At 37.6% G+C, this 26202-nt stretch overlaps 1 protein-coding gene across 15 annotated transcripts in view; it reads left to right on the top strand.

Moving 5' to 3' along the window:
* LOC6040986 overlaps positions 1–26202 on the top strand; it is a 106007-nt gene that overhangs the window by 55795 nt on the left and 24010 nt on the right. For all 15 annotated transcript variants that reach the window (XM_038262495.1, XM_038262492.1, XM_038262491.1 and 12 more), the window contains 2 exons: positions 4575–5092; positions 15721–15967. In XM_038262495.1, coding sequence (XP_038118423.1) covers positions 4575–5092; positions 15721–15967 — 765 coding nt within the window. The remainder of the gene's footprint in view (positions 1–4574; positions 5093–15720; positions 15968–26202) is intronic.

The following is a 26202-nucleotide window of genomic DNA, read 5'->3' as shown; positions in this document are numbered from 1 at the left end:
TGTTGTTGGCTGAAAAACTAAAGGATATATCAATGTGTCATTGTCAGTACAGCAGCTGGACACACTTTTTACCTTTTTTTCCGCTTCTTTTCAAAACATAATCCAACGCATCACACAGTTCCACAAAGTGGACCATTTCCTAACGACCGCCCGCGCGCAGTTTCATCATTTCCGGTAATCTCTTCCGAGTGCAACTTTGTGTCCAATTCAAACTCACCTTTTGTGTGTGAGTGTATGTGTGGGGGACCACATTTGACCACAAAGGTTGCCGGACTTTTTTTTCTGTAGATGACCCCAGCCGGATTGCATTGTGTTCCGTTGCATACTAAATTTGGATTAAAAATTGCACCGGAAATGGGTGTGGGGAGACGGTTGGAGCATGTGGGAGGAAAAAAAAGTGCGCCTCGAAAATGGCTGCAGAACAAATCCCGGACTGGAAATTTGGTGGCGGCGCAGCCGGGGATAAAATTGCACATCTGCCATGCAGCTTTTTGGAGGAGGTTTGACTTTTGGGCTTTCGGGACTGCGGGATGAATCCTGTCGCTTGGAAAAGTGCGAAAGGAAGGTAAGTGTTCTTTGATTAGAACATGTTTTCATTTGAAATGTTTGTAATTTGAAAATGTATTTTGAAAATACTGCAAAACACGGTTTAGAGTGTCATGGCTAAAAATTTCTGTTTAATTTGTTGGTAATCCCAATAAAAAAAACCTTAACCATATCCACCCACACACCCCGTCACCTATAGACAGACACACAGACACAGACAGATCCGGAGCAATTTATGTATGCAGCCAGCATCGAAGAGAGTCTCTCGTAAGAAACGGGAAGAACCGCCCGCCAGGTGAATGGGAATGCGTTTTTGAAATTCATCTCGGCAATGCGGATGAAATTTGGAAACTGCCGGCGACACGCGGTGAATTCGTTTCGATTTTGCAACTTCTGGAAACTTCGCTCTGCTTGGGGACTTTTATGTGAACGAACAGAATGATACTACCGGAATTGCACCACTCTAATAATGGAGTCTTGCCACGTGAACGATCTTTAGCTTTTGGGATTGCGATTTATTTCTTGGGAAAATCGATAAATTTTTATGGGTAAGTCGCATACCCTTTTAAAACTTAATCTTTTTTAAGGTTGAATAAATTGCTTAGAATGCTATGTTGAATATCCTTCAATTACCTGTTTTTTAGATTTTTCAATTATACCAACGGCAAGATACAAAATAAAGTCAACAGAATTTCACCCTCAAAAATTCCGTTGAGCACTTCCGCTTTAAAGCGGAAGCAAACATGTCTGGAATGTCGACTGCATTATTAACAACACATGAGGAAATCGTTCCGAACCCCGCCCTCACCCACCCGCAGCATTCCACCATACCATACCCTCCCAACGACTTCCGGTTGGTCGCGCACCGTAATCCGTATCGATATGCAATTTTAAACAGCGCTCGACAATTTGCCCAGTCGTCCGTGGGCCTGGGCCGGACTGTCGCAACTGTCGGACCGTATCGGCTGGCAAAATCTATTGACATGTCGGTTGGTTTGCGCCCGTTTCGCGCACCAGTTGGTCGGATTTTTTTTTCTCTCTCTCTCTCTGCCGGTGGGATTTTGTGACAAGGATGGGGGAGGAGAAGGGAGCATTTAGGACAACTGCCAAGACTTCCTGTTTTCGGCCCCTTTTGTGGAACCATCGTCGTCGCGGTATCTAGTCCGATGACAATCGCTTCGTACATTATTCAGATGCTGTACAGCTGCCAATGAGCCTGAAGGAGCACATTGGTTGCACAGAGTAATTACTTTTGATTGTGGAGTACTCTTGTGTTTGATATCCGAGATTCGAACTACTTGAAAACAGGTCTTGGCGATCTCTATTGAAACATTTCTACTCGACTTAAGGAGTCCAAAGGCCGCCCAAATGAGTGATATTAGGATTACGCTGCGGTTTCATCAAGGTATGGTAGATTTGGGCTCCATGGACAAGCTCCAATCGATAGAATAAAAATTTTGCGAATATTTATCCTGCCAATAATTAAATTGTGAATTTCGCAGCAACCTAACCAAGCATGAGCACCCCCTTTTTTCTGCTAGGTCCAAACTTCTCACGAAGTTGACGCCGATGACGCGGTTTTGAAGCTGACAGTACAAGTCGAATCAATTCCTGGCCCTTGGGGAGCTGATGATCAAGCACATCTATAATTGATTAAATTTTTCTGTGATCTAGTGTTATGCTTTCTCTATATCTATTCTTTTCCCTTTGCACTTTCTGTTTTACACATTTTATGTTTGTTATTGTTATTTTACTGAATTTTAAAATTATTTGAAAATAAGGAGCCATCCACAAACCACGCGAACACTTTAGGGGGAGGGGGTTATAGCGGTCGTCCACTCCATACAGAAAAGATTTTGACAATTGTCCATGAAGATAGGAGGAGGGGGGAGATTTCAAAAAAAGTGTCCACGTGGTTTATGAATAGCTAAACGGCTTTGCTTTTTTATGATAGATTTTTAATTAGCAATATACCGTAAACTGGGGTCAATCGGGACAAATGGGGTGAATTGGGACAGCAGTTTTAACCATATTGGAGCACAACATTTTGATTTTTCTGGTTGGTTTCGGTCAAAACAGACTCAGACCAACAAAATGTGCACATCCATTTCCAAATTTGAAAACTTTAAGTGCTCTAAAAACTGCTGTCCCTATTCATAGAGAGCCTGGAGCTTATAAGAGAACGGACATCTCAAACCAAAAGTACCAATCGAAGCACGAGAACTGTCAAACTGAGGTACCAATCGAGCAAAAGACAAAGGATGCTGCTCCAGTTTTCGCCCACCTACTGGTTCTAATCTATATTTAACTAACTTATACCATTTTAAAGTGGGTGATTCATAAAAAATCAAATTATTCGCTCTATAGCATTTCCTTGGCAATCTCGAATGCGAGATTCCTACTCGAAATTAAGTGTCCGAAGGCTTTGTTTGTGATTGTTGAGGCAATTGCAACCCCTTTTTACACCTTAGCTTCTATCCACCCCGGGATTCAAACTGACGACTTTTGGATTGTGATTCCAACTGCCTACCAGCAAATCCACCGAAGCAGGGCCCAGGGAGACGACTCCTACACCTGGACTAAGCAATCGACCTAACCCTTTAGGGGCCAACATTAAAGTAAATTTTACTTCGTCATCCGACGGAAGGCGTGATCAGACAAATCTCGTCTCGAAAAATGCCCACGAGACCATCGGGGATCAAACCCAAGCCGACTATGCAATGAAAAGTGCTTAGAAATATATTTTGGATATTTTAGGTTATTCTTAAACGTAACTAAGTCGAATGATCTTTATTATTATTCAATAAACAGATACTCAATGTTTATCTTTAAACTCAATTGTAACTTTGTGCCCTCATCTAATGTGAAAAAAAAACAGATTTAGTTATACTTTGGCTTGGTATGAACCTGTTTTGGTTTTAGTTAGAATAGTTAAACACAATTAAATTAGTAGACAACCCATGACTACTGTCATCAAAGAAGGAAAATTTAGGTTGGATCACAGAAATCTGGAACTTGTTTAAATTAAAACCTTGTAAGAACTTAAAGTTAAAGAGTTTATCAACGGTTTGAACTAAAATCATAAATTCTCATTGAATTTTCATCAAATTTCTTAGAATTCCACTATAAAGAGGGGCGATTCCCAGCTGTCAAAATAGTTAGCACGAAACCCGGATTTTATATGGAGGTTTTTAAAAAAGTGAAAATTTGACCATTTTCTGGGCTAATTTCACCGTATTTTTTCTGTGGGGTTGCAAGCATACCAAACTAAACCAATAAACGCGTTTAGTTGATTTTTTTTTAAATAAAAGTGTTTCAAAAGCGTATTTCGGTTCAGTTTGCTTAACAACCCCACAGAAAAAATCCGGTGAAATTTGCCCGGAAATTCGTCAAATTTTCACTTTTCTGAAATTCTCCATATAAAATCCGGGTTTTGTGCTAACTAACTATTTTAACAGCTTGAAAACCCGACTTACCTTAGTAATCTACATACCTTGATTTTGACATTAGCGATCTCGCTTGCGCAGGTTTTCGCCAAGAAGAAGTAAAAGAAAACTTCTTCACTTTTTGAAACCCCGTGTCATGTCCGTTCGTCCGTGGTAGTACCACAGATGTGCATCTAGAATCGAACTTGTGTGTAAACAATGTTGCACTAAAAAATGCGTTGCATACAATCTTGCATCAAAGAAATTAGAGTGTGCATGGCTAAAAAAAACGAAAGAATTTTTTTTTTAAGCGGCGGCTAAAAATAGTTCCAATACACATGTTACACATGTTGCCCATAAATGCACGTGCGACAAGATAGCATGACAGCGACGATAAGCAATATGCATACAAAGTGGTCAGAGCGAACTTCAATTGAACATGTAGTGGTTTCACTTCTATTTTAAAGGAGAGTAGTGCAAGAAATCCATTTTGGATCACCCAACAATAAATAGAGAAAACAAAAACAAAAAAAAGTTTTCCAATTTCATAATTACATTTTGAGCTATTTGTAACCCACCTCCCTTCTCTTACTCTATTTGCAGATTGTATCAAGTGCGTTGTTCGTTGCGAGTATCGCCCCGGTTGCCGGTTCAGGTGGAAACATGCCTTCCGGACGCTTCGACCACGGGAGTGCCTTCGGCCGTTGTCGCTGCCACGGCTGCTGCTTCTGCATCAGCTCCTCCAAATTCCATGACCTCGGCGGCCGGTTCAGGCACGGGTTCTACCTCTGCCGTGACCGGCACCACCACCACCAGCAATGCCCCTGGGTCTGTGTCGAGCAGTGCCAACACGCCCATCTCGACCAATTCCTCGAGCGGGTGCCAGCCAGGGTTGGGGACGACCCCCAGCAGTAGTAGTGGCATTGGCGGCAGTGGCAGCGCTGGCGGGGGTTCCCAGGGGACCAACGGGTCGCCGAGCGCGGCCACCACCGGCTCGGGGACGACGGGCTCCACGGCCACCATTATCGACGACTGTGGCGCTTCGCGGGTGTTCCAGATTCTGTACCGCAACGAAGAAGTGTCGCTGCGTGACGTCATCATGTTCCGGGCGCATTTACTAGGTAATGAAATTTGCATAACTCGCGTCTTCTCCAAGGCCTTGAGAGCGCCATGTTAGTCAATCTACTAGTTTATAGTTGTTCTACATCCGACCGTAATGAGTGGAATGCACACGAGAAATCCTATGAATCCCAATATCATCCTCACCATCGCACACAGCTATATTTCTGCACAGCATCCTAGCTCAATTTATCAGCAGTGTGTAGGAACGTGTACGTTCCGACTGTTATTGCTCCCACTCTGGGATAAGGGGAAAATATACACACCACATACAGAACCCACCCCGGGCAGACGGTAATAACAAAATTCATGCCATTTCAATAACAAATACTGTTAAATAACAACAATTGTTATCGAATATTCTAGCAAAAATCATTTGTGTATAAGAGTTTAATAACAGTTTATGTTATCATAACAAAATTTGATATTGGTCTTCTATTGGTTAAAATCCAAAACAACTTGGGAATAACATTTTTTGTTATGGAAGAATAACTCCAATTATTATTGGGATGATCGGATTAGTTGTTAAAATAACATATATAATAACAAAGATTTGTTCGAAGAATAACTGAAAATGATATTAGTCTGTAATTACAATAACAATCCAATAACAAAAAAATCATAACGGCGAATAACAAAACGTGTTATAAATAACATAAAATATTATTGGCCTAGTATTTTCAAATATCAAAAAATGTTATTCCCACGTTATTTCCGTCTGCTCGGGACGAACGACGAACGCCCATGAATGAACGCAAGAACATGCGCATATTCAATTAGGGTAATCCACCAATTGATTACCGGGCTCCAAACCGTCAATTATGCGGTAGAAAGGCAAAATTGCAAATTTTGATCGAAAGTTGACGAAAAATTGAAGAGGAAATACCATTTCTAATTTTATACTTTGTCAATAGAATTATGTTTGCGAGACTCTGCTAAACTTAAGTTCAAAATGAAAAGTAAAAAACCAAGACGAAAAAGATACAAACATACAGAATGCAGAATTTATCAAGCAAAAATCAATAGTTCCTAGCTTAGCATCGCTGTTCCTATTATTTCACTTTCACGCACAGACAGCCTCATCGATTTTGCTCGCCAAATTCTAAATGACCTCCGGAATCTTCACACACACAAGCCCCGTTTCCTGCGAAGCTTCATCCTGGCCACCCATGACTGGTGCCGATATCTACGATGCCATAACTAGCAATCCGGCGGACCAATATCAAGCGCTACAACCTCCTCCTGCTTCTGGCCCGGGGCATGAATCTGCATAATCTCACATATGAACACGCAGGGCATTATCCGGCTTCAGTGCTTCTGTTCAATGGTCGTCCTGTATTTTAGCTTGGTCCTTAATTTTTTGGAGACGATCTTGAGTTTTTATGGAAATTTGTTGAAAGCTGTTAATATTCTACCAAAAATTCAGAAATAACACATTATTCTTCAAGAAGTCGCAATAGCAACCAACCGTTCTGAGCGAGGCACGACTGTACTGACAAAAAAGGTCTCTGATGGAGTCAATCCACGCGATAAACTGCACAAATAGGTACACCAGAAAGGCGACAGACTGAGTCGAACACAATTGACTTTCTTTGTGGAAAAGTTGGCTACTTTCCACATAAAAGTCTTAGTCTTGACACAATCGCCTTTTCTGATTTCTCTATATATTTTTTTGGTTATTATTCACAAATAAAAATAGTTTTGAATAAATGTTTTTTTTTCTACTAAATCTACAAAATTACATTGAAACCAAGTATGTTAAAGTTGAGCTCACGTCTCGCTGGTGATTACATGTGGCGTAATTTCAGGCACGCGATACAACGTAATTAGGGTAGTTTACGATAAGTTCAACATGGTATAGCCATGCTGGGTGCGGCTCCATCCTGGCGGCATCGTATGAAGGATTTTTTTCTAAAGGAATTTCACCATGATTGAAAAAAATGGAGCGTGAAATGCGTGTTTTAACATTAGTTCAATGAATTTTTAAAAGTTGAAGCATTAAACGCTGCACGAAATTGTGTCCTCAAAACAATTTCGTTAGAAACAAACATGCAAAGATAACAACATTCTCTACGACTTTCATAATCTGACCTTCTAATAAATGGGCTCAATTGTCATGATTTGTGCTTCGAATCTCATTCTGTATTTTTTTCTGTTTTTCATTTTTTCTGTTTTTCTTTTTTTCTGTTTTTCTGTTTTTCTGTTTTTCTGTTTTTCTGTTTTTCTGTTTTTCTGTATTTCTGTTTTTCTGTTTTTCTGTTTTTCTGTATTTCTGTATTTCTGTTTTTCTGTTTTTCTGTTTTTCTGTTTTTCTGTTTTTCTGTTTTTCTGTTTTTTTGTTTTTCTGTTTTTCTGTTTTTCTGTTTTTCTGTTTTTCTGTTTTTCTGTTTTTCTGTTTTTGAGCAATTCCAGCCCAAAACAGGAATTTTTTAGGTGCTTTTTTCTCGACCCTCTCCGATTTCAATGAAACTTTGTAGATATGTTATTCTAGGCATATATAAGCCATTTTTGTTTATATGGAGTCAGTTACACTCGATAATGACATTTGAGAAGGGCGTAAGTGTTTTAAATATTTTTGTATTTTGTAATTTTAAAATTTCTGTATCTTGAAGCCATTGCATCGTATCAAAAAGTGGTCTGAGACAAACTTGTAGGAAATTTGACGGGCTTTTCGAAAAAATACACTGAAAGAAAAAAACACTCTACTTTTACGAGATTTTTCGATTTTAACGTTTAAAATTCAATTTTGAGGAGGAGCCCACGATTTTTTTTCGCTCAATATTTTTGTGAAAATAGCCTAAGATGTTACAAAAAGACTCACGAAAAATGCAGGATGGAGCAACTCACCTAAAAAACTACAAAAATCATTTACTGAAACTGTTTTTTTGAAAAGTGCTCTAAACGTCAAAATTTTCAAAAACTGAATACGGAAATCGATTCTCTAGACTATTTTACATAAAAGTCTCCATATTGACCACTGTCCAAAGTCCAATCCTTGTGAAGTTACAGCGGTTTTAAAAATGAAAATAAAAAAAATAGGTTTTTTGATGGTTTTTGGCAATTTCTATAGGACCGACTTAATTTTTCAGTCTCGAAAATATTTTTACCGGAAAGCTCGTCCAATTTCCCATAAGTTTGTCTTTGACCACATTTCAATTGGATGTATGGGCTTACATATATAATAGAGTGTAACAAAAATGACTTTTTGGCGGGCATTCAAGGGTTTGTTCCGGTGGGCATACTAAGCCCAAATCCAAAATATGAGCTTGATTGGACGTAACAGGAGCTGGCGCTCCGCCCTTCAATTTTAAATGGGATTTAACCCGTAAAAAAAGATTTTTTCAAAAATGTCACTTTTTGAGGCATTTTGGCCACCAATGCGTTTATCAAAAACATCACTGGCGTGTAGGCCAGATCCTTGCGCATCTATTGGTATATATAACATTGACATTTGGAGCACCCTGGAGCTCGATACAGGCCTTCAAAGTTTGTCATTTTTTCGAAAAATCGGCCCCGGCAAAATCAAATGGCGTCTAGGGCGTCGCGAGGCGCGACGCATATCTTTTTTGCCGGAACCGATTTTTCGAAAAAATGCCAAACTTTGAAGGCCTGTATCGAGCTCCAGGGTGCCAAATGTCAATGTTATATATACCAAAAGATGTGCAAGGATCTGGCCACGCCAGTGATGTTTTGGTAAACGCATTGGTGGCAAAATGCCTCAAAAGTGACATTTTTGAAAAATCTTTTTTTACGGGTTAAATCCCATTTAAAATTGAAGGGCGGAGCGCCAGCTCTTGTTACGTCCAATCAAGCTCATATTTTGGATTTGGGCTTAGTATGCCCACCGGAACAAACCCTTGAATGCCCGCCAAAAAGTCATTTTTGTTACATCCTAATATATAAGCTAATTTACTATCCAGTTACTATACTACACTGAAAAAATATTATGTTTTCAGTTATGAGCAATGTAATTAGCTTATATCTGTAAGCCCATACATCCAATTGAAATGTGGTCAAAGACAAACTTATGGGAAATTGGACGAGCTTTCCGGTAAAAATATTTTCGAGACTGAAAAATCAAGTCGGTCTTATAGAAATTGCCAAAAATCATCAAAAAACCTATTTTAACAACATTTTCATTTTTAAAACCGCTGTAACTTCACAAGGATTGGACTTAGGACAGTGGTCAATATGAAGACTTTTATGTAAAATTGTCTGGAGAATCGATTTCCGTATTCAGTTTTTGAAAATTTTGACGTTTAGAGCACTTTTCAAAAAAACAGTTTCAGTAAATGATTTTTGTATTTTTTTAGGTGAGTTGCTCCATCCTGCATTTTTCGTGAGTCTTTTTGTAACATCTTAGGCTATTTTCACAAAAATATTGAACGAAAAAAAATCGTGGGCTCACCTTCAAATTTGACTTTTAAACTTGAAAATCAAAAACTCTCATAAAAGTGGAGTGTTTTTTTCTTTCAGTGTATTTTTTCCGGAAAACCCGTCAAATTTCCTACAAGTTTGTCTTTGACCACTTTTTGATACGATGCAACGGCTTCGAGATACAGCAATATTTAAATTACAAAATACAAAAATATTTAAAACACTTCCGCCCTTCTCAAATGTCATTATCGAGTGTAACTGACTCCATATACACAAAAATGGCTTATATATGCCTAGGATTACATGTCTACAAAGTTTCATTGAAATCGGAGAGGGTCGGGTACAACCGATTCCCTATTTGACATGGAATTGCTCTTTTCTGTTTTTCTGTTTTTCTGTTTTTCTGTTTTCATGGTAAAAGTTGGATATAATTATTTCGCTGCACATGTTCAGCTCAAATAAGACATGTAAATTTATCGTCAAAATAAGAACTCCCCTTCCAAAAAAAAACATATCACTCAACACTTTGTCAACAGCTCGTTTCCGACGCCACTTCCTGTTTGGAGTGCGCGTCTTTGTTGCCCAAATATACATATAAAAAGCGTCCTTTTCCCTGCGAAAATGGCGACGGCGACGCGACGCTCCCTTCAAGAGAAGGAAAGAACCATCTTCTAATGTAACCGCACAACGACCACATCCGGTTTGCTTTTCTTGTTGCTTTCCTTACCATCCTTTTGTCGTCCATCAGATATCGTCGTCGTTCCTTAGCGGCGGCACAGCCACGGAGCTACGAGGAAAAGTGGCGCTTTTTAGAGTGCCATTAGACGCCAATTGCAGCGAGTGCTTTTTAATAGCACTTGGCCAACCGTCCTACCACAATATCGAGGGGAAAGAAGCATTGAATGGTCCAGGTACAACGCATGGGGGCTGTCCATAAATGGCTAGGTTTGTTTTATCTTTGAAATTAAGGTTCCGTAAATTTAACTTGCAATGGAAATTCCAAAAAATAACATTTTTCAACGAAACTTAGAAAAACCTTAGAAATTCCTAAATACAGAAATTCATCAGAACACTTTCGATCGATTGATCAATCACAGCCAAACTCCACAAACAAGAGAAGAGAAGAAAAAAACAATCCTATTCATTTTATTATCACCCGACAATCGAAATTCCAGAAAATTTCATTTTTTTTTTTTCATGCTGAGGCTGACCAACCTCAAATACCTAACCTTACAAAAAAGATTCGCAAAAACGAGCGATGAAAAACATCCCGACCTTCTTCGTGCACAGAATGGTAGAAGGATAGAACGTGCATTTTTTCTCTAGTGAGTTGTTTGTGATCGAACTAAGATAAATGTTTCAAGTTGTCGGGACAATCCACGGGAAATACGGTGGATTCAGGTCGTTGCAGAGAACCCAGACATTGCTGAGTGTTTGCTGAACTGCTTGAGCCTGATAAACGGCATACTTTACTGCACTTCAGGTTGAAAATTTGAGTTTTGAGCAGTTTTTTGAGACATCTGTTGGTTTGAAAATCTTATTTAATTTTTTTAAGTGAAATTGATTTTGCAATCAGTGCGTGGCCGAATGGTTACGCTGTCCGCTTTGTAAGCGGATGATTCTGGGTTCGATTCCCATCTGCTGCAACCTTCCATCGGATGAGGAAGTAAAATGTCGGTCCCGGCCTTGGTTGTTAGGCCGTCAAGTCATTCCAGGTGTAGGAGTTGTCTCCATGCCAAAAGTACAAACAACACACCAAACCAAGCCTACTCCGGTGGAATCGCTGGCGGCGGTTGGACTCGCAATCCAAAGGTCGTCAGTTCAAACACTGGGGTGGAAGGTTCCTTGGAGTAAAAAGAGGTTTGGGTGCTCTCCCCATTCAAGCCTTCGGACTCCTAGGTTCGAGCAGAAACTTGCAATAGAGACCACAAAAGACCCGGGGGTCGTTAATGTGGATGGTTTGATTTTTTTTTTATTTTGCAATCAAAATCACTTTTGAAACTTTGGAAAAATAAAACGAAAGTATATTGTATCACAACTCAACATTTTTGCAGCTGGTGTCAGTAAACGCTTCAGAATCGTCAATGTATGATAGATTGATGCTCCCTGAACACGCTCCAATCGACAGAATAAAATTTCAGTGATTTCCCTGCCAATAAATAAAATTCAAAGTTTCGGGTATAAAAGCTATAGCATCAGCTAAAGCAACCATAGTCAATCCCATATTGTTTACTACCTCTACAGATAAATAAGGGTGCGCGTGGTTGCTTACACTCAGGAATCTATTTTCGAGATGTATTAAGCTTTTGTTCAAAAACATTTTAAAACAGCCCACAGAAGAGTATTAGCTATATTTCATACATTGGACGATCCAAAAATGGTGGAATTTCGCAAAAACCACATATTTTCAAAATCCGCGCGATTTCAACCGATTTCCTTGACGCAAATAAGTAAATAAATTAATATGTGATTGGGCTTTTAGAGAAAAATGATTTGAGTTTCTAAAATCTAGCATGATATTTAAGAAGGTCATATGAAAACTTAAAATGCGGTTTTGGGGTTATCGGATTACTCGAACAATTTACAAAACATATCTACAACTGGCAAAGTTTAATTAACAGGACTTTGAGATTGAAAATTGTGTTTATCTGCAAAATCTACGAAAATTACCATTATTGAACCTCCTTTACAAGACCGAAGGTCACCCTAATGGCAAAAAAAAACTAACGGGTCCAATTCGGTCAACTTTTTTTTTAAAGTGCGATTTTCGTAGGGATTTGCTGTAGACCGAAATATATATATATTTTTTTTTTCAAAGAATGATTTAATGGGTGTTTATGACCACCCTATTTTTGGTAGAATCACTGTAATCGTCAAACAAAAAAATACAGGTCTAATAAATTTGGCCAAAGAACAGGATTGCCTGTTAAATAACCGAATGCATTTTCCTATGGCCGCCATGCTGGCCATCTTAGATTAAAAGATTTACAAATCACTTCAGAGTATTTGTGGAGGAAATATGGCTCTGAGCTGAACGACAGAAAACAAGACAACGAGACATTTGTTTTTTTTTTTTTTTTCGATTGTTTGAAGTGAATTTTTCCGAGGACTTCGGAAAATCGAGTCTGAACTGTAGCGTTTTTAAATAACACAGCTTAAGGTGAAACGGAAAGGCAGCGCCAAATTGAAACCACGACTCGAGTTTTTGGAAACTCCTGTAAGGAAAATACCGTTAAAGTTCTGTCTTTTGAAGACGATAAATAAAACGATAGCAAGCAATGTATCAAGTTCAGAAATTGATTTCAGTTGAACAGGAGTTTTGTAAAAAATGCCGTCCCCAAAACAAACAAACCACGGCTCGAGATGCACCTTTAAGGAAAATGTCGTAATTTATGAAGTTCTGTTTTTTTTTTGCATATGCTAGATAGGTCGATAGCAAGCAACCTGTCGAATTCAAAAACTGATTTAAGTTGAACAGAAGTTGTCCAAGAACCGGCGTCCCGTTTCACCTTAACGTAGCATGAATTTCTTTCAAAGATATAAATTTTATTCTTGCTGTAATTTGGTTTTACAAAATTCCTTCTTAATGTTGTTGAGAAATGTGATACTTATTGATGATTATTTTCTTATTCCTTGTAAAGTTACAAGGACATCGTTATCAATATATGATTGTCAACCAGGACTTCAATAAATATATCACAAAATAATATAAATTGTGTTACACATTTGCTTTCGATCTAAAATTCTTTCACTTTGGGGGAGAGTACAACCAGGCCATGTTGATGAATTTTGATGCTGATATTCTTTAATTTGAATTAAATAAAGAGCATTTAAAAATGAAGATCAATTATTTTTCAAAATGATGGAAAGCTTCACAAAAAAAAACTTCAAAGAAAGCATGAGCTTGCATCGAATATTAGATTGTTACATTTAATCCATGGAGGCGCTTGGTTTCTTAGAACGATTCCATAGCATTTCTTGACCAATTCGAAAAAGGCATTAAGACTGCTGAAACTATTCTGTCGATTCCCCGGTTTCAGGAACATTTAAAAACTATACTTTCTAGCTTTTAACGCTGCGATTCAAATGTAACTATTGTCTGGGAAGTGCAAAATAGTCCAATTAGTTAAATACTTATGTGCCCTTTTCAAATGTTACTTCAGCTTTATTTCCAAGATTTAAGTTCTAATTTTAACCAATTCTAACAGACCATAACTGAAAATTCACAGTTATTGGCTATGACTTCAAAAATGTCAAGCTGTGTAATCATTCCCCCTATTAATCAGGCACGCCACAAAATTAACACGTTTTAAACCAGCCATAGATCCCGTGCCAATTTAATTTGGTTACGGTTGAATTCACCACAACAATGCAAACATTATAAATCAGAGAACGTGGGAAAATTTATCGCTTTTCGAGAGCTATTTCTCCCCATCAAAACGAGGGTTGAAATAATAAAAAAAAAAACAGTAGGTACAGCAATTTACAGCAACAATCCTAACGAGGATAAAAAGCTCAGCAAAAAAAAAAAACAAAATTCAAAATCTGAACCGAAACCCGGTAAGTTATGGACCCCGTGGGTGGTGGAGCCTACATTTCCCCACCGGGCCTAGACGCACCACAATGTGTCAAACCAAAACAGGCAGTAATGCGAAAGAAGGATGCGATAACGAACTTCGGGTTGAAGATTTGAATTCACACCATTTTCCTGCTTCGTATTTTTGGGTGATGTTTATGTGGCCATAAATTTCGAACTTATTCGCCTTGTTTGATTCCTACAAATACAAAATGATACCCCAAGATTTGAATCTGGTAGTACAATCCATCAAGGCAAATTGGAATCTACACTCTTGTTTTGGCACTGCCAAACAAGATATGTCTTGGGTTAAAAATGTCGTGCAATCAATTTTAAAGGGAAATGGATTGGCCCAAATCTTCAACAAGCAAAGCCAAAACGGTACGGTTACAGTTGTACACGACACTTTTAATTACGAAACTCATCAGTTATTTAAATAGTCACACCGCACTACTGATGGTGTGTGGAGGTGGTTACCGATCTCTCGAGCATCGATTTTCTCCTACGCCCGCTCTCTAAAGCATCTCACTCAGTACCACTCCTACGCAATTCGGTTAGACAACTCTGGGGGTACAAATTCCTTTTATATTGCACAACATGTGTTGAGAACACAGGAGGACGGGGACAGGTTGTGCAAAACGGGGGTTTGAGCTGAACCCTTAACCACAACACCAATTACTTCATGTTATGTGTAAAACTTTCATGCAGCTCTGGAGAAGATTCCTGCAGCACTCTGGAATTACCGAGCGATGGGGTGGCATTGTCCTTCAGGCAAGCTTTGAGATACAGTAATTTTTAAATTACGAAACACAAAAATATTTAAATAAATTTCGTCATTCTCAAATGTCATTTTCGAGTGCAATTGGCTCCATGTACTCAAAAATGGCTTATATATCCCTAGGATAACATGTCAAAAGTACCAGAAAAAATCCTGTTTTGAGCTGGAATTGGTCTATATGTTTCTATGACCTTTCAGGAAGTTTTGAGTGTCACATGATTTCATACGGATTTCGGTGTATGGATCGCATTTAAAGTGCCATGCCTCTCCATTGAAATGAGCTCACAATACAATTTGCTGGAGACGCATGGTGCTTTATTTTCAGTTAATGTACCAATAAGTTTAAAGCTGTCAGAAATAAATGAATGAACAACAACAACAACAACAATGTACTGAAAGTAGCTTTTTGACAAAACTCAGCTTTCGATTCGTATTCGATAAAGTTACTCCCCGAAACCGTGCCCACAACAACGGGACAACGGGAAAAGGAATTAACCTTTGCCCTTTCCGTTCGATTTGCGTCGCTACAGCGTGTTTGCGGTTGTATTTCCCACACTTTCTGGTGCTGTAAGTGTGAGTGTGTACTAGCAGCTTCCACATCAAAAGTTGATCCCTGTGCAGTTTTCCCTCCCTTCGTCTTTCCAGAACGATGAATTCATTTGAATACAAATTTTAAAGCGCCTTATCCATTTTTCAATTTGCCATCTCTTTTCCATTTGAATTGTGTGTGTGCGTTCGCTCGAGAAAGAGAGAAAGAGTGAAAATTCCCGTCCTTCTCATCTGTCATCGTCGTCGTCGTCGGAATAAATGAATGAAGTTGTCCCAGATAGTCTACATTTTTAACCCGATTCCATCGTATTTTTCCCTTCTTCTTTTTCTTCTTCTTTCCTGCCCCACAGTCGACAGCCGACATCTGAAGGAATCTATCGAACGGGCGGAATTCTCGTTGAATCTGGAGCTCTGGTTCGGCGAGCAGACAACGGGCAACGTGCTGAGCCTGGCCTCGACCCGGACACTGCAGCTCAACTTTCACCCGGGCCGGGGCCTGCACTACCATCTGCCGGTGCTGTTCGACTACTTCCATCTGGCGGCGGTCAGCGTCGGAATCCATGCCAGCCTGGTGGCGCTGCACCAGCCCTACATCAAGTAAGTGGGGTGGACATTTAAAGACTGGTGAAAAAAATTATTTTATGAAATATATTATTAACTTAAATGTTCATGTTAATATTTTTGTAAAAAGCACAAAATTGAGTTTTCATATGCAATTTTGAAAATTAACATTGAGCACAGTAACCTCTTCAAAACCAGGAAATGGATTTCAATAATATTTTTTGATTTGGCCATTGACCTATGACCTAGCCTATGACCAAAGAAGCCATTTAGTGTCATTAGTTCACCCATATAAAACTCCATACATTTTTGGCAGCTGTTCATACAAAAATGGTACGTAAAATTCGAAAAACTGTAACTTTTGAAGGAAATTTCTGATCGACTTAGTGTTTTTGACAAAGTTTATGAGTACTATTCAGACAAAGTAGGTACAAGGAAAAAATGCCAATTTTAAATCAACTTTATTCACAAACCGGGACCGTGGTTTAGGGGTAAGCGTGATTGCCTCTCACCCCTCTCGGGCGGGGAAGTAAATGTTGGCCCTAGTCTAACTTACAGGTTAGGTCTTTAGCTCAGTCCAGCTTGTCAGGGTCGTCAGTTCGAATCCCGGGGTGGATGGAAGCTAAGGTGTAAAAAGAGGTTTGCAATTACCTCAACAATCAAGCCTTCGGAGTTTCGAGTAGGCATTGCATTTGTCTTGTTTAGTGTATGTTCATCTCTATCGGTATTATTCTATCAACTCTTATCAATACCTTTTTGAAAAAAATCGCTTGTTTTTCACTTTTTCTACGATAAAATAATACCACTATCATTTAAATTTTAGAAAAATGCTTAAATGCATAGCCTGGGAAACCTACAACAAATTCTACATACTTATTTTTACATAAAAAATAGAAAATGTTAGTTGAAAATCCAGCCTAAGTTAACCCAAGAAAAAAAAACACATTTTTAAACAAATTCGGCAAAGTCACATTAAGTCACACTTCACAACCTTAAAATGTTTTTAATTTTAATTTTTTTTTTTTTTTTTCTTTCCAATGCATTTCAAAGATCAAAAATTGGCTGAACATAAATTTTTAGTAATGTTTTAGATCGAAGTCTGCCTAGAGGCAGTGGTGGATGGTTTACTGAATCCCGTTTTTATTTTTATTTTTAATAGTTTCCATTCTGAAAATATTTTTTTTTTCGAAAAGCGCAGAAAATTTGCAATAAAATAGCCTAAAAGACATTAAAGATAAGACCTATACTTCAAAAGGGTCAAACATTCAGTATTACGCCCATTGGAAATAATAGTCCTGATTCCAAAATTTTCATATTATTTTTTTTCGAAAGCATCGTAAAATTTTACAACTGTTCATTTTTTTAACATTGAAAATTGGACAATTAGTTGCAGAGATGTTGCATTAAAAAAGTGCAAAAATAATTTCAGCATTGGACAATAATGGACATTTTTCAAAAATCTAATTACGGGAATTTTTCAGTTAAAATTGAACTTTAAGTGCACCGTTTTCACACTTTATAAAAAAAATCTTTAAAGTTCGAAGTTCGATTTCAAATTTGATTTTACATTTGAAAAAACTGAAGCCAGAAATTTGTTTGATTAAAATTTATTTATTTCTAAATAACACAAAAATTTAAAAATAATCATAGCCTGGCGGCAACTTTCCCAATGGTTCGAACTTCTGTATGGTTCAAAAGTTGTTTTTTTTAAAGGATAAAACATATATAAAAAATATCAATAACTTAAAATTACGGATTTTGGGAACTTATTTTTCGTAAACAAAAAATCAAATCAAATCCGCAAAAAAAATATCTGTGTACTTATCGTTTCCCCGATAGTCCTCATTGCCGAGGACCCCAAATCGTTTAGATAATTCCTACAAAAGTTATAAACATCTGCCAAAACTGTATGGATACTTGTATGGCTGCAATGTGAGTTCTAAACGATTTTTAGGATTTTTTCGTAGTATGAAATTATTGTATCTGAGGCAAAAACCTATTAAAATCAATAGCGTGACCAGGCTCTGACAGAAGAGGGGAGGGTGGGGGGACACGCATGGGAATATTTTTGATTACAGTGTTTGTGAATGACCCCTCGGACAAATCTAGAACAAATTTCAGTCAAAGTTGGGGCAGGGCCCCCCTCCCCCTGATACCACCAGTGATCCAAATAAAAAAATATATAAATATAAAAATCACGAAATAATTTGCGAAAATCTAGATTTTACTGAGAACAACTCTGTTGTGAATTTTTTACAATTGAAAATTAAAAAAAATGTTTAGTAATTTAAAACTTTCAAAAGAAAACATGCAAAATCATTTTAATAACTGGACTTTCAACACTTACTCGCACAGCTGTTGCTTAGAATTCTCTTGTATGTTAATTAATCTTTGTCCTAAGGAATTGTTTAGACCATTAGCTTGTTCTTTTTCAGTTAGACTTTTGTCCACGATGGCATTACCAAACCATCAATCATTCCAAGTCCATCGAGCCAACTACACCATAAACGGATCAATTTGGATCCCATTTTATGAAGTCAAATCGCGAACGACACATGTCATCGTCGTCGTCGTCATCAAACGCGAAATGCTTCGTTTCGTTATTCCCTGCAGGGCAATACCAATTATCCTCGGGTAAACACAATCTGTATCAAAATCTATTTGGAATAGAATTTGCTCTCATATCCTTCTATTCTCATACTGGATTTCATGTTAGCGCAGCCTTTCGTCGCTTCACGTGCCCTAACATAGGACGGTGGGAATGTTAGGAACAATTGCTTGAAGAAAAAAAAGAACCTCTATTTGGACATGTTTTATCAATTTTTCGATCACGACGATTTATCATTCGACCGGAGATCTGTGGCAGATTGCGAACCGCAACGGCAGCAGCCGGTTGAGTCCTGGCGATGGCATCGGACACTGAGGGAAAGGTTAGAAATCAATCAACCTACTCTTGTGTGTGTGAGTGTGAGTGTTTGGGCTCTTTGGCCACCTCCGGAATCTGCACGGTCGTCGCCGGAATGTTTGCCCGACAGGCGGTCGACGGCGCGGGATGGACAGCCGGTTTCGGGATGAGAGCGTGGGCGCTCTGTTCCGGAAGGTTCAGCTAGCCGTTATGACTTATGAGTTACTTCGTCACGGATCAGGAGCGTGGAGGGCACGGTGGGTTTGATTGAACTGTGAGATGGGTTTGAAAATATATTTGAAAACAATGGGAACAACGTCATACATTTTCAAGCAGCAATAAACCTGGTTTTTGTTCCAGAATTTTCCAAATCATTGGTAAAAACTATACTTAATCCAACTTAAGATGGTTGGTGCCTTCCTCACATTAAAATAGTTTTTTCACTATCAAACGTCTGTTTAAAGATGGTGAAAAACTAAAAAGTAACCCCGTTCCTTTGCCAACAATTGGTGTCAAACCATCGGGGATTCAATGTAATAACATAAAAAAGAATAAAAGATTTTCTAAAAAATTAACTTGTATGCACTGAAAAAAAAACAGCGCCGCAAGATAACTCTTTAAAGATCCAGAGTTATGACAATTTCCGTAAAACCCGATTTAATATCACCAGAGATGAAATAGAGCCTTTCTTACAAAATGATGAAACTCCGACAAATGGGTGCAATTATTTTTTCAAAAACATAAGGATACCACCCAGTGACAATTTGACCTAAAGCTTCGAATCTTTTTAGGCTTAACCTCGAATGCCATTTTTTTATTTCAGAGGTACATAATAGGTCGCAAGATAATTGCCTATGATTAAGTAAAACACATTGGATTTACACTTTTGGAAAAAAAAAAATAAAGGGTACACAGTCTTTAATGCTAGTCTATGATTAACCTAAAAAATATGTATCGATATTGCACCTTGTCGATCTATTATGAGAAGCCAGAAAGAACACTTTCACGCGCAGCGCAAATGTGCTGGCGTTGAAGCTTCGACTTGACGACTTGTCGATCTTTCGAGCGCGAACGAGCCGGGACTTCGAATTTGATGTTCAGTATATGATTCTGTATACAACCAAAAATTTAATAGGAAAAAATAGGGTAAAAATAAGACGTATAACACTAATATGGCTCTATCTCTGGAAATATTTTTTTTTGAAAAGCTTAAAATTTTGGGCCCAAGCAGTTTATGGCGCATGTTTTCGAATGGCTTTACCCGAGCAGACGGAAATAACTTGGGAAGGTCAGTTTTTGATACTGTGAGAAGATCGAAATATGTTATTGGGATGATCGGATTAGTTGTTAAAATAACAAAAATCAATAACAAAGATTTGTTCGAAGAATAACTTAAACTGTTATTATGTTGTTATTGCAATAACAAACCAATAACACAGAAGGAATCATGAAGGAATAACAAGATTTGTTATTTTGTGCGGAGAGGTGGAGCAGCATAATAACAAAAATGTTATTGAACTGGTATGTCTCCATAACAAAAAAGTTATTGTTTTGGTTTATTTGTAATTTGCAAATAAACCTGCAGTTGCCATAACTCCTCTGTACTAGTCAGGGCTGCAGAGTCGGGTACCTCCAAGCGACTTTGAATCCATACTTGAAGACAACTCCGACTCTGGATGCAGGATATGACGTCAACGACGACTTCAACTCTCTAAAAATACCCGACTTCACAGATTCCGACTCCAAGTAAAAGTTGCTGAAAATTTTCTGAATCTGATGAAGTCTGCAAGGTCTCACTCCAGCTCGAACTTCAACGTCAGCTCCGACTTCCTGGCTCTGTGAAAATAATAACAGACCCGCACTATAAAAATTCTCAATAAATAAATCAATTCCGTTAGGGAATATAACAAAATTTAAAAAAAAAATGAACTCTCAAAAGTTAATTTTATCGGATTAATTTTAGCTTGAAACCCCATTTCATGGTGAAATAAATGACCCCGATAAAATTGGTCAAAATTATTTCATAGTTCTAGCCAATTTTAATAAAATCCCTTAGGAGGTATGTCAAATAATAAAAAAAACAACTTTCGAAATTTCAACTTTTTAGAATAGTTTAAGCTTAAGGACCCCATTTCATGGCCAAAATAATGACCCTGACGAAATTGGTCAAAATTATCCCATAGTTCTAACCATTTTAAACAAAGTCCTTTAGGGGGTATATCAAATAACTAAAAAAATCAACTTTCAAAATTTCAACTTTTTAGAATAATTTTAGCTTAAGGACCCCATTTCATGACCAAAATAATGACCCTGACGAAATTGGTCAAAATTATCCCATAGTTCTAACCATTGTAAACAAAGTCCTTTAGGAGGTATATCAAATAATTAAAAATATCAACTTTCATAATTTCAACTTTTCAGAATAATTTTAGCTTAAGGACCCCATTTCATAGCCAAAATAATGACCCCGACGAAATTGGTCAAAATTATCCCATAGTTCTAGCCAATTTTAGCAAAGTCCCTTAGGGGGTATATCAAATAATTTAAAAAATCAACTTCCAAAATTTCAACTTTTTAGAATAATTTAAGCTTAAGGACCCCATTTCATGGCAAAAACGAAACGAAATTAGACAAAATTATCCCAAAGATCAAAACATATTTAACAAAAGAAAAAATAATAACAGATTGTGTTATGGACACTTAGAAACTTTTCCATTTGTGCGATTTATGGCATTTTTTTTTCTAAGTCAGTATACCGAACGAATAACAAATTTTGTTATTAGAAGAGTTTTTGAAATGTATAACATTTCCTCTTATTAGCGTGTTTTTAAACATTTTCAATATAATATCACTTCAATACCAAATTTTGTTATTTTTTCAGAAACTGTTATTATTTTTTCTTCTTGAAGTTGAACTTCAGGATAAAATAATAACACTCTTTGTTATTTTAACAGGATTTGTTATTAAAATATTATTAATTTTGTTATTACCGTCTGCCCGGGTTTTATTTCAAACTGAATTCTTTTAATTTGATAGTTTTATCTGTAAAATTGTCTAAAAAATACCTCTAAAAATGGCTTTGACCACATTTACTGCTCGAAAATTGTGAATCGAAAAATAAAATGTTCGTCTCCCACCCCACGGCTACAAATCTGAAATATAAAAATTGTGGGTTTTACGAGCGGTTTTCCAATGATGGAAGACACAATTTTTTAAGAGCGGATACAGACATCGTACAAGAATTTCAGAAAAAGACCTCTCAAAACTCAGGCTTTGAGTTCTGGTTTTTGGGCCAAAATTCAATCGAAAGAGCGCATCAAAACCTTCAAATAAGAAATAGGATTTTTTCCTGGGACGATTCCCCGCCGAGCATGATTTTTTTAAGATTTCTGAGAAAAGCGTTTTTCCGAAAGCAAACCTTAAACCTTTCTTTTGTAAGAAAGGCAAAAAGTCTGAGCAAAAAATGTTCGCGTGTAGTGGACCCTTAATACAGAAGTAAACGTGTAGCTTTTTGTTTATTATCATCGAATCTGCTAGATAACGCTGTCGCTTAAAAAATATTGTTTTAATGAATGTTCCAATTACTTCAAGAAAATCCACCGCGGTTAACCGCAATCAAATTAACAATACAAATAAGATGTACATCTGTTGCTTTTACTCAATATTTTGTAAGATTATTCCTGTAAAATAACTTCAGATCGAATTTTGTTAAATTACTTCCCTACGTTAGATCAGTTTTTGTAAGACAACTTTCAACAAGATAACTTCAGCTCGATTTCTGCAGGATCACTTCAGTTCGATTTTTTGCAAGATACCTTTTTTGTACAGATGTAATCTTGCAGCAATGTTTTTTTTTTCCTAAAATCGTCGAGTCTACAAGATAGGAGAGTTCTTATTACTTACTTCAAGATAACTTCAGCTCGATTTCTGGAAGATAACCTAAGATAAGTTTTTGTAAGTTAAATTTCTGAATACAAATGATATGCTGTTTTTGTAAAAAGAATAAAAAAAATGTTACTGAAGTTATCTTGCAGAAATCGAGCTTGTGGATTCAATGATTTTAGAAAAAAAAGCATCGCTGCAATAATATCTCTGTACAGAAAAGTACTTTTTAAAATATTTCAAGATATTAATAATTTCGAGAAAAATTAGAATCCTGCGCTCCAATTAATCGCCGCAGAAAGATATCGTCGCAATGGGAAAACCCTGGGAGACCTAGAAAGGTCGGAGAGTAGGCTTAGACATTTTTGCCTTCCTCACCTCACTGAGGAAAGGCTATAAAATCACTCGGAAATTAAACTTCTTAATTTGACGTCCTAGACCCACCTTCATGTATACCTATCGACTCAGAATCAAATTCTTAGCAAATGTCTGTGTGTGTGGTGGGATGTTGATCAAAAAATTGTCACTCGATTATCTTGACATTGGCTGAACCGATTTTGTCCGTTTTGGCGTCATTCGGTCTGTTTTGGGGTCCCATAAGTTGCTATTAAAAATTATGCAGTTTAGTAAAGTACTTCAAAAGTTATGCTAAAAAAACGATTTTAACAAAAGTCCGGAAGATTGTAAAAAGGGTGGGTTTTGTAAGAAAACCCGTCATGCTATACATTTTCAGAAAGGTATTTAAAAGGCCTTTCCAACGCGTCCAAGACATTGAAGATCTGACAAATCTATCAAAAGTTATAAGCGCTTAAGTGTTATTTATACGCTTTTGGAGGCCGGATCTCAGATATGTTGATAAAAAGCTGTCCGGATCTCTCATGCGACCTATCGTTGGATAGGTATTCAAAAGAGCTTTCAACGCGTCCAAAACATTGAAGATCTGACAATCCTATCAAAAGTTACAAGCACTTAAGTATTATTTACGCACTTTTTGCATTTTGGATAGCACCCTTTAAATGTGAGGAAGGCGCCAACCACATAAGGGTGGATTAAGTAACGTTTTTTTCAAATATTTGTTGACTGTCAATCTTAGATTTTTGAAGGAACTTTGTCTGCTGGCTGACGATTGCTTGTTGGTTTCCAGTGGTGGAATCTATGGTTCTGAGACTTTTGCGGCCGGCTTGATGGTACCGGGTACCGGGTAAGATGGCCACACAGCGTTGGCTCCGTCGGATTCCCCAACTTTGGAGATCTTTGTGTCCATGCATAGGCTAATCCGGGCATGCCCAGAATGGACACTTCCTGATGGTTAAGGTCAACGACCTGAGGGCTGCTTCCTTGATTTTGATGACGCTAAACGGCACGTCTCGTGACGAGTAAAAATGGGAAAATGACCAGCAATTTACCGAAACACGGTTCCACCAAAGACTAAAGAAAAAGAGTACTTGAGTACTTCTCTCTGGTTCTACGCAAACTATCAAAAGAATCTCACGAAAAATCTCTGCACAGACCAATAGCCGGGAAACTGGCCACCGAAATATCCAGTTTTGTGAAGAATTTAGTTTCCATTTTGATTCTATTTATTTGATCATGAACTCTCAAGTATACAAAAACAAAACAAAAATCCATTAGACTGGAACATCGGAACCGGTTCCACCATCTTCGGTGGCACCATCCAGAACCATATTTAAGAAAAAAGCGTAAACTGGTCATGCGACGCGTCGCTACGTATAAAACCTGATGATTTCGAATGGAGAGTCTCTTTAGTGTATAAATTCGTCTCATGGGCCGGTTCCCATTTTCCCCGGTGGTCACATCCGGAATCCGTTTTTGGCAAACAGAAAAGTATAAAGCGTAAAAAAGTCTTTATCACACCCCTCTAACTGCGTTACATAATAAAATAATTAATAAATTAATTATGTTGCAAAGGAAGCCTCAGGATGGATATACAAATTTAAATTAAACATGACCCCTGCAATAGAAGGAAGAAGATAAATTTTAAATATTAAATATCATTTCCATTTAAAACGCTCGCCTCCAAAAAAGACTTTCAAAACGAAAAAAATAAGTATAAACAATTGAGCTGAACTGACAGCAATGTAAAGTAGAAATCAAAACGGTTGCTGCGATAATTCGAAAAATTCCTTGCGCTCCTATATTTGAGACCCCTTTAAGATAATCACAAAAACTGATTATTTCTCAATACGCGCAATAAGTTCATTCAAATAAAACATCCGAATTGTGGCCAACTTTGTCCAAGAGTCAATTTACATAATCAATACTGAAAACCATAAGGTTGAAGATTTGAAGGCACTGGCTATTGCACTGTTGGCCAAAATGAGCCAATAACTGTTTTTTTAACATTAGCAAAGCCACATGAAACGAGGCAATCCAACAAAATTCAAAAATAAGATTTGTTTGTTAATTTGATTTTGGTTAACCGCGGTGGATTTTCTTTGAAATCGGCGTCGAACTGTCAAACATTGATCGCGGTAGATCACGGTGGATACTTTTACACAGTTTTTTTGTGTAACACCGACCAACAAAATTCCTGCGCAGACTCAATTCCAAGAAAGCATGAACTTTGGGGTCCCCAGAATCACGTGCCTTTTTAATTAAATAAAAGCGCTAATTCTCCATACAAACTTTGGAGAAAACCAATTCGGCACTGACAAACTATTTAAAAAAAATCAAAATGCTCGTGATTCTGGGGACCCCAAACTTTATGCTTCCCCTCGAGTTGAGCCGGCGCTGTCACTTTTGTTATTTTTTGTAGGTTAGTGTAATCAATTTGGTAGGTGCTTCACTGGGTGATGAATAGAGAGAATGCGTAACGTGATTTTCGAATGGTCCCACTTTGTTTACATCCACAAAGTAGGAGGCTGTTCAAGCACAAGCATGACTTTTTTCTTACTGGAAAATGAGCTGTTTTATAATCAGTAGCTTGTGTTTCATTTTTTCTAATATTTTACATATTTTACTGGAAAATTGTGTGTGTTTTCAAATATCGATCGGTTACAAGAGGTTTCTCTTTTTTACGGGTGACGAAGAACTGCGGCGAGAGTGTCATTCTGCGATGTTGCAGATAAATTCCCTGGATGATTTTTCAGCGAAAACTGATCCAAAAAACAGAGAAGATTTTCAGTAAACCAGGTTTTCAAACGGAATCAAGCAATAAAGACAACTTTTGGATGGATAAAACCGCATCGACTCCATTAACAACTTCCATTCATAATTATAAGAAATGATGATCTCGCCTGTAACTTTCTTAAGATTTCTTGACTTAAACTCCAGGTTCTCAAAAGCCACACATTTTTTTCATTCTTCAAAAAAAAACAAACAATTTTTAATGATCGATAACAATACTCTCTACTTTTGGCGAACAGTAAATTGATTCCACTTTGACAGTTCCAAATTGAGGCCTTTTTGCGAACCACTATTCCGCACACAGGTGCTTCGGTGGATTTTTGACAGTTCGAATTAT

The sequence above is a fragment of the Culex quinquefasciatus genome, chromosome 3 (genome assembly GCF_015732765.1).
Source record: "Culex quinquefasciatus strain JHB chromosome 3, VPISU_Cqui_1.0_pri_paternal, whole genome shotgun sequence".
In the NCBI taxonomy this organism is placed as follows: Eukaryota; Metazoa; Arthropoda; class Insecta; order Diptera; family Culicidae; genus Culex; species Culex quinquefasciatus.
This window is presented reverse-complemented; position numbering and strand designations above follow the sequence as displayed.